The following is a 13,821-nucleotide window of genomic DNA, read 5'->3' on the forward strand; positions in this document are numbered from 1 at the left end:
CCACACTGGGGGCCGGGGGCCATATTATGGGACAGGAGGCCACACTGGGGGCCAGGGGCCACACTGGGGTCTAGGAGCCACACTGGGGCCAGGGGCCACACCGGGGTCCACACTGGGGGCCAGGGGCCATATTATGGGCCTGGAGGCCACACTGGGGGCTGGAGTCACACTGGGGGCCAGGGGCCATATTATAGGACAGGAGGCCTCACTGGGGGCCTGGAGCCACGCTGAGGTCCACACTGGGGGCCAAGGGCCACACTGGAGGACGGGGGCCACACTGGGTGCCACTTGGGGGCCAGGGGTCATATTATAGGACAGGAGGCCTCACTGGGGGCCAGGAGCCACACTGGGGGCCACACGGGGGCCAGGGGCCACATTCAGTGATGAGGTTTATCTTCCAGGGGCAGCATGGTGGGTCTGGTTGCCCTGTAGTGTCAGTTTCAGGTTTGTTCTACAAATAGGGAAATTATTAGACATCTTCTGGTTCTGTTAACTTTATTACATTAATATTTGGCTTATATGTAAATTTGCTCTGTAAAACATTAACACCAATAATTTGGGTCATTTAGTCAAAAGAGAAAAACACTGAGGTAAATTTTTCAGTCATATTTTCACCGTGTTGTTTGTTTGCCACAGTTTCAAACTGAATCTTCAGTTTCATCCTCATTTTGTCTCGTTAGCAAAACAAAAAAAATATTTTAAAGCTAAATATTTAGTTAGATCTGAGCTTGATTAATATTTAGCTCATCTCAAACATGCCAGTCTGAGCTCAACACTAAATAATTAGTTTTGAACCACCAGGAAAGCTGGAGAGGGAGTGTTGAGCTGAGTGCAAAACGTTTAGTTTGAAAATGCAACATTTGTAGATGATGGAATAACACGATGAAATGTGTCTTTGGAAAATGAACCTGGATTGTTTCTTCTAGTCGTTGAGTTGTTTTTGCTGCAGATATTAACTCTGAACTCTCATCCGCAGATGGAGTTCTGGTACAGATACCAAAGTGAGTAAAACTGTCGTTCATTTACCTATAGCGACACGCTCTGGTTACCTAGCAACAACCTGTTGAGTAACGTGTGCAGTGTCTCATAACCACTTAAAAAAAACAACAACATAAAGAGAAAAGTGTGGATGAAATGGTTATCCACAGTTTGGCAGCATTTCAGGTAATTAAAACCACAACAACAACAAAAACAGTTTTGATATCGACTGATATGAAGTGATCATGTCGTCATTTGTTTTCCTGCCGTATCGTGCCGCCCTAGTTATGCATAAAACCATTATGTTGAGACATGTTTTGGTTTTCTAGCTGGATTTAGAGCTGAATGAGAAATTCACCTGATCACATGACCTTGATAGGTATAGTAATTGTCTGGTGACATCACTGCCGGGTGACGTCACTGCCTGATGACATCACTGCCAGGTGACGGGTCTACCTGTGTCTTCTCTGTTTCCAGATCTGAACCCGTGCCGGACCAACCCCTGCCTTAACGGAGGAATCTGCAGTCAGGACCGGGATCAGTTTCTGTGTCTGTGTCCTCCCAGGTTCCGCGGGAAAACCTGCGACTCGGGTCAGAAACGAGCTGCGACTCGGATAAACAGCACTCGGATAAACGGCGTCACACACCTCACCTGCTACCTGTGTCTCTGCCGTGTCTAGAGGTGTCGGAGTGTCGCTATGGGAACGGTGGCTGTCTGCAGTACTGCCAAGACCTGCCGGGGGGCGCTGGAGTTCAGTGTGGCTGTGCTGACGGATTTAAACTGGAGGCTGATGAAAAGAGCTGCACACCAACAGGTAACACACTACCTTTACCTGGTCTAATCTGAAATAAACCTGGTCTAATCTGAAATAAACCTGGTCTAATCTGAAATAAACCTGGTCTAATCTGAAATAAACCTGATCTAATCTGGTCTAATCTGAAATAAACCTGGTCTAATCTGGTCTAATCTGAAATAAACCTGATCTAATCTGGTCTAATCTGAAACAAAGTTGATCTGAGTCTCACCTGTCTGACAGGTCATTATCCTGTGTTGCACTAATTTTCCTGTCTAATCTGTAATTCCCACCTCCTCCTGTAATCCGTCAGATTTTCCTGAGGTGAAACTTTCCATAACTGCTTTATTCTCCCATCCAGTGGAGTTTCCCTGCGGCCGCCAGCAGATGGCAGCGTTGCACTACGGTCGATCCCTGTTGGATCTCCTGGAGGACGACAACGTTACCATGACAACGGACCAGAACAGCACCAACATGAACACAACGCAACACAACTCAACAGAACCGTCAGAGGCAACAAACTCGACGTCTGGTTGGTCAACTTCAGTTATTACAGCTGAACCTGCAGAGACACACAGAGACGGCTACAAACACGGCCTTCCGTCACCTGAAGGGCATTTATAATGTTTCCTTGAACTGTGTTGTTGCTTAAATATACAAATAAACTTGATTGATTGATTGATTGGCAGGTGGGAACCAGACAGAGGGACAAATGGAGGAGAATTATTCAACTCGTATTGTGGGAGGAAACCTGGAGAGCCGAGGAGGAAGTCCCTGGCAGGTTAGTCTTCTACTGATGGATCTGTTCAGGTTCTGATCAGGTTCTGATTGATTCTGACCGGTTGTGTCCAGGTTCTGGTCCACAGGTCGGACGGGTTCGGGTTCTGTGGAGGAACCCTGGTTTCGGAGCGTTGGGTTGTTTCTGCAGCTCACTGCTTTGAGGACTCAGCGGACCACATTACTGTAGGTGAGAATAGAGCTTTATTTTGAAAAACCTGGCTAACTGGTTCCTGTTCCTGTCCCAGACGGGCCTGCTGGACCAGAACAAACCGATGGAAACCATCAGCCGGTTTGATTGGTCTCTGTACTGACTGGCTGGTTTGATGTCTGATTTACTGCTTTGATTTATTTTTTCAGTGTTTTAAGCCTACAGACTATCGATCAAATTTAAGTCTGGGATTTGACTAGACCACTTTGAAACTTTATTTTACTTTTCTAAGTTGGAGGTAGATTTGCTGTTAGTCTTTGATGGTTGAAGTTTCTCCTTCAGGAATATTTGCTAGAAAGCATAAACTATGAGAAAACGTTATTGAAGTTCACACGCACACAGGCTTGATTGACAGCGCTAGGCCCTGCCTCCTGGCTCTGATTGGCTGTTTGCAGTTGGCACTGAGAGAAGGCAGAGAAGATCGTTTTTTTTTTTTGACAGATTATTCATCTCATACTGTCACGACATGGTGACAGATTCAACAAATATAAAAAATATTTTTTATAAAAGTTACATTCATTGTTTCTTTTTCAAGAGGAATCTGGTGAGACGGCAGCTCCGTTTACAAGTATCAACATTTACATCCAACTAGAGAAACACATTTGTTTAAAGGCATCAAAGCATAAAATCACGAAAACATCTAATAAAAAAAAAGCAACAGCAGTTATAATTCTGCTCATAAGTTCTGTTTTCCTTTTCTCAGTTTCTTCGTCTCATGATTATTTATTCCTTTGTTTGTTTGTTTTTCAGGTGACTACGATAAAAAACGTCCTGATCCAGACGAGCAGAAAATAAAGATCCAGCAGATCATCGTCCATCCTCATTTCCACTCCTACACCTTCGACAGCGACATCGCCCTGCTCTACCTGGCCCAGCCGGCCCTCAGGGGCCCCACCGCGGTCCCCGCCTGCCTGCCGGACCCCCACCTGTCCAGATACCTGCTGAGGGTAACCCGGTTCCAGCCTTGAGTCCGGCTGATGGATGTTTCGGGCTCTGACTGCCTGTCTGTGTTCAGGAAGACACCCGGGGCGTGGTGACGGGGTGGGGCGCCACGCAGTACCTGGGCAGCTCCTCCCGCTTCCTGAGGAAGGTGACCCTGCCGGTGGTCAGCTACCAGGTCTGCTCTGCCTCCACTGAACAGGTGAGCTGACCCCCACCTGCAGGGGGCGGCGCTGAGCCGAAGTCAGAGCTCACCAGGTTTTATGCTGCAGAATGTTCCACATTTTTCTTCTGGTTTACTTTGGACTTTGCTAAATTTGCTAACTTACCGTTCCAGGAAAACGGTTTATCACTACAAGCACCTAAGTACCACACTGGACTCTTTTCTCTACTATTGTCTTTTTTGCACATCCATTTCTATCACTTGTGTTTGTCATATGTGACATTTAAAAATTGAAAGAAAAAAAAAGGAAAGAAAGAAAACTGTTTATCTCTGGTCATTGGTTTCCTTGCTGACTAGCCTTAGCATTCGTTACATTAGGAAACTTTAGTTTAGCAGAGAGAAGAGATGGAGGATGAACATGGGCATGATTAACAGCACTTAGTCCCGCCTCCGGGCTCTGATTGGTTGTTTCTAGATAACACTGGGAGAAGGCAGAGGAAATTGATTTTTTAACAGATCATCTGTTTCATATCAAACTGTCACAACATGGTGACAGATTAAACAAATATGTAAAAAAATGTTTTACAAAAGTTCCAAAACAAAAAATGTCCAGGAAAGGCCGTGAGTGGCAGCAGGTGGTTTGGTTCTTGATCACACTTCCAACTTGATTGTTTGGAAAATATATATATATTTTACTTCTTGCCAAAATATAGACAAAATAATAACTAAAAATTTCTTACAACTTAGTTGTAAATGAAAGTTGACTTAATCTGATACTTTAAGTTCAAAAAGTGGTAAAAACAGAATAATTTTACCAAAACCTTCAGATATTGTCTAAACAAAAGCCATCCTGCATGCACCCAGTGTGTTCTTCATCACAGAAATTAATGTGAGGGTCTAAAAGTTATCAAAGAAATCTAGACAATTTCAGATATAAAAAAAATAATTACATATTTTGGTCCTAAACTAACTTCAGTATATTTTACCTTCTGAAAGAAAAGCTAAATTGATTTTTTAAAAATTCACAAAAATTCAACATAAATGTCCACAACAGTTACTGCAGCTTTAAAACCGATTTCTGTTTGGTTGATGTGCAGCTTGTTTTCCAGCAGGGGGAGCTGTTGCTCTCATTAACTGATCAGTTACCTGTTGCATTTTAGGCAGGTTTTTTACATCATTATTGCTTTAAATTATTTTTTCTGTTTAAAGTTGTGATTTTAAAACCCTGATGTTTCAGAGTGAACCCTCTTCTCCTCCCTCTCCGTCCTGCAGGTGATCACAGACAACATGTTCTGTGCAGGTTACCTGGAGACCAACATGGACGCCTGCAGCGGAGACAGCGGCGGGCCGTTCGTGGTCCACTACCGAGGAACCTGGTACCTGACCGGGATCGTCAGCTGGGGGGAGAAATGCGCCGCGCGGGGGAAGTACGGCGTTTACACCAGGCTGGGAAACTTCCTGGGCTGGATCAGAGACACCATGCAGAGGGTGGAGCGGAACCAGACTCTGAGCTGATGAGGCTTTGACTGGACCGCATCGGGACCACCACCACCACTGCCGCCGCCACCACCAGCAGCGAACATCAACGGACTTAAAGGAGTCGAATCATTGACAGACAGAAAGTTTTCCAGCTAAAACTAAATTTTTTTTTTAATTTCAGTTTTTATTTGTTTTTTGTGCAAATTTGCAACATTTATTGGAAATGCAACAAAATGTTGAAGGATTATTGAGCTTCTCCGTCCTGCAGGCAGCAGGATGTGCAAGTTTAATAACCCAGAGCTGCTCTCGGTACCAACAGACGCTGAATCAAGCAGATCTGTCACATCGGATCATCCTGTTAGGAATTATGGGATGTTTTCATAAAGGCTTAATGAATTTATCAGATTCTGGTTTTAATAAACAGATTTTTACAGAAATCCTCATTTCCTCTGATTCAAACAGTGAAGGGCCAAATCTGATTAGTTTTCTGCTCTGTTGTGATTACGTTTGAGTTGAGAATTTCATAAAAAATATGTATTTTAAAAAACTTCACATCGGCAGTTAGGTCTTAAATTCAGTCTAACTTCAGTTTTCTTTCAGCTTCCAAACTAAAACCAGCCTGAGGTGTTAACATGAATCAAACTTTAGAGCTTTTTCCAAACATTGAAGCATAAAAAACCACCAACAGACTAAAATACCAGCTTTATCACATATGAAACTGAAATCTTGATAAGAAACAGAAGTCTATGTAGTTAAGTCTTAAAGACTTAAAAACAAAAGGTGATTAAATTGGAAAAAATTATGTTTCATTTTTAAGATGAAATGTAAAACGGTTCTAACAGAAATAAAAACTAAAAGTAGCCTAAAAGCAGTGATGATCAGCAGGTTCACACACGTCAGTGGGAGTGTCTCCATGAGGCTCTGCCAACAAGAAAAACAAGAAAAATCAGGAAGAACAAAACGACAAACGAAGCTGCAGGTGATACACGAAGTTTCTGAAGAAGAGCCAGGATCTGGGTGAGTTTTTCTTTTCTTTTTATTTCGTAGAGATAAAACTGCGTCAGAGTTTCATTCATGACTCCACAGTGAAGTTAGTGTCAGGCTGGAAACTCGACAGACTTCCAGTCCAACATTTACTTCAGGAAGTGACTCTGCAGGTCATGTGCTGTCAGGACTGAGAGACAAAACTCCAGTCGAATTGCAGACAAATACCAACAGGAAATGGCAAACAAAGGGAAAAGCCACAGAGTGAGGGTATGCAGAGGCAGACCCAGTCATTTTGGGGCCCAGGGCCAACCTTTGCAGCGGGGCCCCTGCTGTAATGAACCCTGAGGGTGAAGATCCTGAAGGCCTGCTGTTCTGTCACAGGGTGCAGCTGCTGCAGCCAGGCTACGATTTATTTTAGAAAGTAATTGTTAATACACAGAGGACGGTGAGAGAACCCAGAAACCATTCCGGTAATCTTAGAACAACTTCAACACATTTTTACCCAAATAGAAAATGGGTAAAAATTTAATTCAAGCAATTAAATTTTTACCGCATCTTTAATTGCTTAAAGCAGCGATATCATATAGAATCAACTTTTGAGTTTTACATCATATTATAAAATTATTCTCTCATCAAAAAACAACAATAGTGTTGCTTGGTTAATTAATGAGTGTTTGAGAAATCCTTGAATCTCCATGGCAACCATTCAGCTGGATGGACCTAGCCCTGCCTTCGAGACGCAGCTCCTCCCCTCGCAGCTCCTTCAGACTAGCCAGCAGCGATTAGCAAACACCTGTTGGAGCTACTGAGGTCATTACAGGAGCTGCTGCTCAGTGTAAAAACGTTAAAGGGTTAATAGAGGAGCCATGTTGGGATGACTTCCTGAAGGCAGCGCTTCAATGAAGAGTGGGAATTTTTAAAGAGAAAATTTGAAAGAGTTGAATTACAAAGTGAAATTTCTTTTAAGTCATATTTGATATATACATAATTTGTAACAGTGCAATGTAAGATAATAACTTAGTTGTGCTACAAAATGGCTCTATGTGGCTCATAAAGGGACAGTATTATATAAAATCAACTTTTTTGTGCTTCACATCATATTATAATTTTATCAATTAGCAATCAAAGCAACAGAGTGTTGCTTTGATTCTGTCATGAATGTTTAAGTCCTTGAATCTCCCATGGCAACCATTCAGCTGTGCCCAAACCTTTGCTCACACAAATCTAACGTTTACCAAACAGCTTCTGCCTCATGACTCTACTCAGCTCCTCCAGACTAGCGGCAGCATGCTCTTCAATCTTCATTACATGAATCCCAATAATATTCACCCAGTGACTATTGTGTTAAACCCAGTAAAACTGTTTCTGTTATACCAACTCCAGAATCATGTTTCTTATCCAGTCAGTTTTAAACTCTAAGGAAACTGAACCTCCTGACCTTGAAGTGAATCAGAGAATAAGAACCAACATTTATAGCTTCAGATGAATCCATCCTAACAATCTGTCTGTTTCCTCTGCAGGTGAAGGCAGTGTGAGCTGATGTGGATTCAGCAGCATGGATCAGGATCAGGATGTGAATGAGAGCGTTCCTCTGCTCAGAGAGCAGAAGAAACGGAGCAGAGGTCAAAGGTGAGACCAGCGTCTCTGACTGGCTGAGCTCAGCATGGACATCAAGCATCTTCAGTGTTTCTGTTTTTGTTGTTACAGTTCAGAGGATCAACATCCCATCCCAACATGTCTGACTTGGTGTTGCTCATTCTGGTACGCTTTCAGTTTTTCGCCAGTTCATGATCATCCACTATTTATCATCTAGGAAAGACTGAATGTTCAACTGTTCATTTTGTATTGTTTTTCCAAAACTTTAAAATCCATCAGCTTAAGTACCACTCTTTATTAATCCACAATATCCTGTGAATGTATTCAGACTCATATAAATGTCCCCAATATGTCTAAACTATCACAATGAGCGCTTAGAAAGAGAAACGAGAGGAAATGCAGTTCTGTGTGAAACAGCAGTGTGAATGCTGATCTGTTGAATGAATGAAACAGAAAGATAATCAAGAAAATGGAAAAAGTGAAAAATTACCACAACGTAGAAAAATGTGCATTTCCTGCAAAAATGCAGTATATATACAAAATTAAGAATAGAAAACTTTATAGCAAGGGCAAATTCACAGCATAAAAACTGATCAGTTGTTGAAAATAAAAATAAACAGACAAATTTCACCACAACTACAGACATTGTTAACATGCAAACTTTTCCCTTTTTGTTCTTGGATATATTTTTCTAGCAGCACACAGAGACCAGACTCACCTGAAGCCCAGCCTGTAACCGGACCAGAGACGGTGTCAGAATACGAACCCAACTCTGGATCAGAAACCATTTCAATTTATGAACCAGAACCAGAACCTGAACCTGAGAATCTATCAGGATATGGACTCAACTCTAAACCTGAACCTCCATCTGAGACCTTATCAAGATGTGAACGTGGATCAAAACTGGTACCAGAACCAGACACCCTGTTGGGATTTCAACCTAAATTTGTGCCCAGATCTGAATCCATATCAATTTATGAACCTGAGTTAATATCAGTACCAGTACCAGATGCTGAGGCACCATCAGGGTTTGAACCCAAGTCTGAACCTGAACCTCCATCTGAGCTCTTATCAGTATGTGGACCTGGATCAGAGCTGGAACCAGAATCTGACATCCTGTCGGGGTCTGAACTTGTATCCGGATCAGAAACCAAATCAGTTTGCGAATCTGAATCAGTACCAGATGCTGAGGTACCATCAGTGTTTGAATCCAACTCTGAGCCTGAACCTCCATCTGAGATCTTATCAGGATGTGAACCTGGATCAGAACTGGAACCAGAATCTGACACCCTGTCGGGATCTGAACCCAAATCTGAACTTGTATCCGGATCAGAAACCAAATCAGTTTGTGAATCTGAATCAGTACCAGATACTGAGGCACTATCAGGGTTTGAACCCAAGTCTGAACCTGAACCTCCATCTGAGATCTTATCAGTATGTGGACCTGGATCAGAGCTGGAACCAGAATCTGACATCCTGTCGGGGTCTGAACTTGTATCCGGATCAGAAACCAAATCAGTTTGTGAATCTGAATCAGTACCAGATACTGAGGCACTATCAGGGTTTGAACCCAAGTCTGAACCTGAACCTCCATCTGAGATCTTATCAGTATGTGGATCTGGATCAAAGCTGGAACCAGAATCTGACACGCTGTCGGGATCTGAACCTTTGCCTCATCCTCAGACCATCTCTGAACCTCCAGAGAATTCTGGACCTGAAGATGATCAGTCTACCAATCAAAGGTAAGTTTGTCTTACTCATATGTCTGAAATTTCATGGTGAGAGCTTAGAAAGGTAAATAATAACTGTTTAATAAAAACATATTTCATATAACTGCAGTTGATAACCCTAAAAYATTTCCCCTTTTTCTTAAATATATTTTTACAGTAGCATTCCAGACTCCCCTGAACCTCAACCTGAACCTGAGAGAGTGTCCGAATACCAACCCAACTCTGAACTGGTACCTGGGTCAGAAACCAAATCAGTTTATGAACCTGAATCAGCACCAGATGCTGAGGCACTATCATGGTTTGAACCCAACACTGAACCCGAGCTTCAATCTCAGACATTAATAGGATGTGAATCTGGATCAAAGCTGGGATCAGAACCTGACACCCTGCTGGGATCTGAATCTTTACCTCATCCTCAGACCATCTCTGAACCTCCAGAGGGTTCTGGACCTGAAGATGATCAGTCTACCAATCGAAGGTAAGTTTTTTATATTCATGTCCCCTATATGTGCAAAAAAATTCTGGGAATATATTTTTCCTTTATCATACATTTCTAGCCACACACAGGAACCAGACTCCCCTGAAGTCCAGACTGTAACCGGACCAGAGACAGTGTCAGAATACGAACCCAACTCTGGATCAGAAACCATTTCAGTTTATGAACCAGAGCCAGAACCTGAACCTGAGAATCTATCAGGATATGGACTCAACTCTAAACCTGAACCTCCATCTGAGACCTTATCAAGATGTGAACTTGGATCAGAACTGGTACCAGAACCAGACACCCTGTTGGGATTTCAACCTAAATTTGTGCCCAGATCTGAATCCATATCAATTTATGAACCTGAGTTAATATCAGTACCAGTACCAGATGCTGAGGCACCATCAGGGTTTGAACCCAAGTCTGAACCTGAACCTCCATCTGAGTTCTTATCAGTATGTGGATCTGGATCAAAACTGGAACCAGAATCTGACACGCTGTCGGTATCTGAACCTTTACCTCATCCTCAGACCATCTCTGAACCTCCAGAGGATTCTGGACCTCAAGATGATCAGTCTACCAATCAAAGGTAAGTTTGTCTTATATTCCTCATGTGTCTGAAATTTCATGGTGAGAACTTAGAAAGGTAAATAATAACTGTTTAATAAAAACATATTTCATATAACTGCAGTTGATAACCCTAAAATATTTCCCCTTTTTCTTAAATATATTTTTACAGTAGCATTCCAGACTTCCCTGAACCTCAACCTGAACCTGAGAGAGTGTCCGAATACCAACCCAACTCTGAACTGGTACCTGGGTCAGAAACCAAATCAGTTTATGAACCTGAATCAGTACCAGATGCTGAGGCACTATCATGGTTTGAACCCAACACTGAACCCGAGCTTCAATCTCAGACATTAATGGGATGTGAATCTGGATCAAAGCTGGGACCAGAACCTGACACCCTGTCGGGATCTGAACCTTTACCTCATCATCAGAGCATCTCTGAACCTCCAGAGGATTCTGGACCTGAAGATGATCACTCTACTAATGAGAGGTACGTTCCTGTTTTGGCCCCTGTGTGTCTGAAACATCATGTGGTCAGACTGGATGAAGTTGGTGTGGTTGAAGCAAACACTGGAGTTGGAGGAATTCATTGAACCCAGAGAAAAGGGCTTTCATTTAGCTTCAAGGTTATTCAACCTGGAAATGTAAAGAAGGTTCCTTCCTAGATGATGACAGATTTGTGAACCATGAGAACTGGATAGAGGGCTGCAGGGTTATTATGGTTGATATGGCTCCATATTGTTTGGAAAGCTGGAACAATTAGTGCTGACTGATTTTATTTTTGGTGCGAACTATCTGATATTTGGAGCTGTCATCAAACCTTTTCATTTCTTTGCAATGTTTAAATTCCCAGAACAGTTATTATGACTAACAACTGATCCACACATCACACATTAGGAAACGATAATGCTTTAAGTTAATTCTCATCTTTAGGGCCTGTTAGGTCCCTGTATGACAGGTGTGAGAGTCAGACACCAGTCCTTGCCTATAGAATTGGACTCTGCCAAGGCTACCATTTGTCACTGATTCTGTTCATAATCTATAAGGACAGAATACCTAGGTGCAGCAGATCCATTTTGATGACTTTAGGATCACGTCTCTGCTCTTTGCAGGGATTTTGCTCAAGTATGAGGGGAAAATGGATCGGGAGATCGACAGGCAAATTGGTTGTCATGGAAAAAATTACTTTAGCAAGAGTTTGGATGAGAAGAAATAAGAAATGTATTAAAACCTTTCAAGGTGAGAACAGAAATACAGAGTCAAGGGATCTGACAAGTCTGCTCTGACCAACAGTGGATCTGGCTTCCTTTTATAGGTTCTGGTCAGAGAAGAGAGACTTGATTGGAATAGAGGTGTGAATCCCTGATTGTTATGTACCAGGGATTCTGTGGAGCCCAACACAGAGGCCATTTGTCTATTGTTAAGGAAAGGGGGCTGTTCTTTGATGCGATGCTAAAGAGGGCAGATAAGTTCTAGGTTGGGGAAGTAACACTAGGTGGTCTCCAGGATCAAGGAGCTCTCCCTTGCTGTTGTATGACACTGTGGAGGTCAATGTGAACCAGCTTGACCAAAGATTATGCAGATAACCTAAAGCAGAAGAGGGGTGAGGAGCACATTTTAAATTTTTCCATTACATGGTGCAGCGTCTGCAGTGAAGCGGGCGCTGTACTGATCTACCATGGTGAAGAGAGAGCTGAGTCCAAAGGCAAACCTCCCATCTACATTCCTACCCTCATCTATGGTCATGAGCTTTGGATAATGGCTGAAAGAACAAGGCCACAGATACAAGTGGCCAAAATGAATTTTCACCATAGGGTGTCTGGGTTCTCCCTGAGAGATAGAAATTTGGTCATTCAGCACATGCAGAGGAAAACCCAGAACACACTGGAGGGATGATGTTCCTCTGCTGGGAATGCCTTGTGGTTTGGAGGAGATGGCCCAGGGAAGTCTGGGCCTCTGGTTAGACTGCTGTCTCAGTGACTCGTCCCTGATGAATGGATTTGCACAAAGCAACATTTTACATTACATCTGTATATTTTTATATTTTCATTATAAATTGTGATTTTATATCAGAAATTGTTTTCTGTCATGAAATTAAAGTATATGTCTGTATCACAGGGTACAGGGTTCTACCATTTCATATCTGTAAAGCATAAATTGATCTTTACAGATAGGAATAACACAATTATTGTCATTTTACTGGTTAGAAAAAATCTTAAATAAAAGTGATACTGAGATAATTTGATTCAAATGACCTTCAAATGAGTGAAATAATTGATAATTGAAAAACTTACAATTAATTCTGAAGGGTTTTTTTCCCTTGCAGTGATGAAACGTGAAGATGGACCCATCTGAAGCAGATGGGTTGGACTCTACATCACAAAGGGAGAAACAGGAGAAGTCAACGATGAACATGAGGTCAGACAGATTGAAACAGCATCCAGGAAACCATGCAGACCAGAAACAACAATCAGAGATCAACCAGTCAGAACATTGATGACAAAGGGAGTGGCTGGTATTGGGGGGGGGAAAAAACACCAGAACATCCAGTTCATATTTCCATTCACCTTCAGAGAGCTGAATGTGCTGGAAGGGGAAAAGCTCAGCTTGGTGGGACTAATTCATCACTTCTTTACTGAAACCAAAGAAATCTGCAGATTTGAACACTTCCAGGTTCTGTTAATCTTTGATGGCCTAGATGAGAGCAGACTTCCTCTGGACTTCCACAAGGAGATCCTGACTGATGATACAGAGTCCAGCTCAGTGGATGTTCTGCTGACAAACCTGACTTTCTGACTAAAACCAGGAAGATAGAGGACATCACCCAGTTATAATGTCCTCCCACTGAAAGAATAGACTTTTAAATACTCATTTATATGGATTTAAAATAGTTTATTTCAATTCAGATAATATTGTACAAAAATAAAGCAGTGCACAGTATGAATTATATATATTCAGGAGTGCAGTTAATGCAAAAATGATGATTAAAGAAATTCTAATGAGATGAGATATTTGATCAAATGTTTTTCTGACAACAGGAAGTTTTATTTTTGGCTGTAATGTTTCATCTGGATCCTGTTCTGTTCGTCTGATCCATCTTCATCATTCATCTGAAT

The 13,821-nt window shown here is 42.2% G+C and overlaps 2 protein-coding genes across 4 annotated transcripts in view; both read left to right on the top strand.

Annotated features, from left to right (window-relative positions):
• Positions 1 to 5,757, top strand: part of LOC103475255 (coagulation factor IX) — a 7,744-nt gene extending 1,987 nt beyond the window's left edge. The window contains exons 4-12 of the mRNA XM_008426740.2: positions 977 to 1,001; positions 1,456 to 1,569; positions 1,659 to 1,793; positions 2,134 to 2,304; positions 2,462 to 2,553; positions 2,625 to 2,739; positions 3,511 to 3,707; positions 3,776 to 3,901; positions 5,135 to 5,757. Coding sequence (XP_008424962.1) covers positions 977 to 1,001; positions 1,456 to 1,569; positions 1,659 to 1,793; positions 2,134 to 2,304; positions 2,462 to 2,553; positions 2,625 to 2,739; positions 3,511 to 3,707; positions 3,776 to 3,901; positions 5,135 to 5,377 — 1,218 coding nt within the window. The 3' untranslated portion in view covers positions 5,378 to 5,757. The remainder of the gene's footprint in view (positions 1 to 976; positions 1,002 to 1,455; positions 1,570 to 1,658; positions 1,794 to 2,133; positions 2,305 to 2,461; positions 2,554 to 2,624; positions 2,740 to 3,510; positions 3,708 to 3,775; positions 3,902 to 5,134) is intronic.
• A 1,524-nt stretch (positions 5,758 to 7,281) lies between these two features.
• LOC103475258 (proteoglycan 4-like) lies at positions 7,282 to 13,119 on the top strand. Of its 3 annotated transcripts, none has more exons than XM_008426743.2 (7): positions 7,282 to 7,957; positions 8,036 to 8,089; positions 8,620 to 9,666; positions 9,812 to 10,132; positions 10,212 to 10,724; positions 10,875 to 11,195; positions 13,032 to 13,119. In XM_008426743.2, exons 1-7 carry the CDS (start codon positions 7,884 to 7,886, stop codon positions 13,042 to 13,044), a joined length of 2,343 nt encoding a protein of 780 aa, XP_008424965.1. In that variant the 5' UTR covers positions 7,282 to 7,883; the 3' UTR covers positions 13,045 to 13,119. The 3 variants fall into 3 exon arrangements, with proteins under 3 accessions (XP_008424965.1, XP_008424969.1, XP_008424966.1); XM_008426747.2 differs by having other exon boundaries at positions 10,878 to 11,195; XM_008426744.2 differs by having other exon boundaries at positions 8,623 to 9,666.
• Positions 13,120 to 13,821: the final 702 nt, after the last annotated feature.

Source organism: Poecilia reticulata, linkage group LG13 (assembly GCF_000633615.1).
Source record: "Poecilia reticulata strain Guanapo linkage group LG13, Guppy_female_1.0+MT, whole genome shotgun sequence".
In the NCBI taxonomy this organism is placed as follows: domain Eukaryota; kingdom Metazoa; phylum Chordata; class Actinopteri; order Cyprinodontiformes; family Poeciliidae; genus Poecilia; species Poecilia reticulata.

Excerpts from the sequence above, each read along its gene's own strand:
- LOC103475258 (XM_008426743.2), top strand. The coding sequence starts at position 7,884 with ATGGATCAGGATCAGGATGTGAATGAGAGCGTTCCTCTGCTCAGAGAG. Across the intron at positions 9,667-9,811 it reads GATCAGTCTACCAATCAAAG|TAGCATTCCAGACTCCCCTG; the intron begins GTAAGTTTGTCT and ends ATATTTTTACAG. Across the intron at positions 10,725-10,874 it reads GATCAGTCTACCAATCAAAG|TAGCATTCCAGACTTCCCTG; the intron begins GTAAGTTTGTCT and ends ATATTTTTACAG.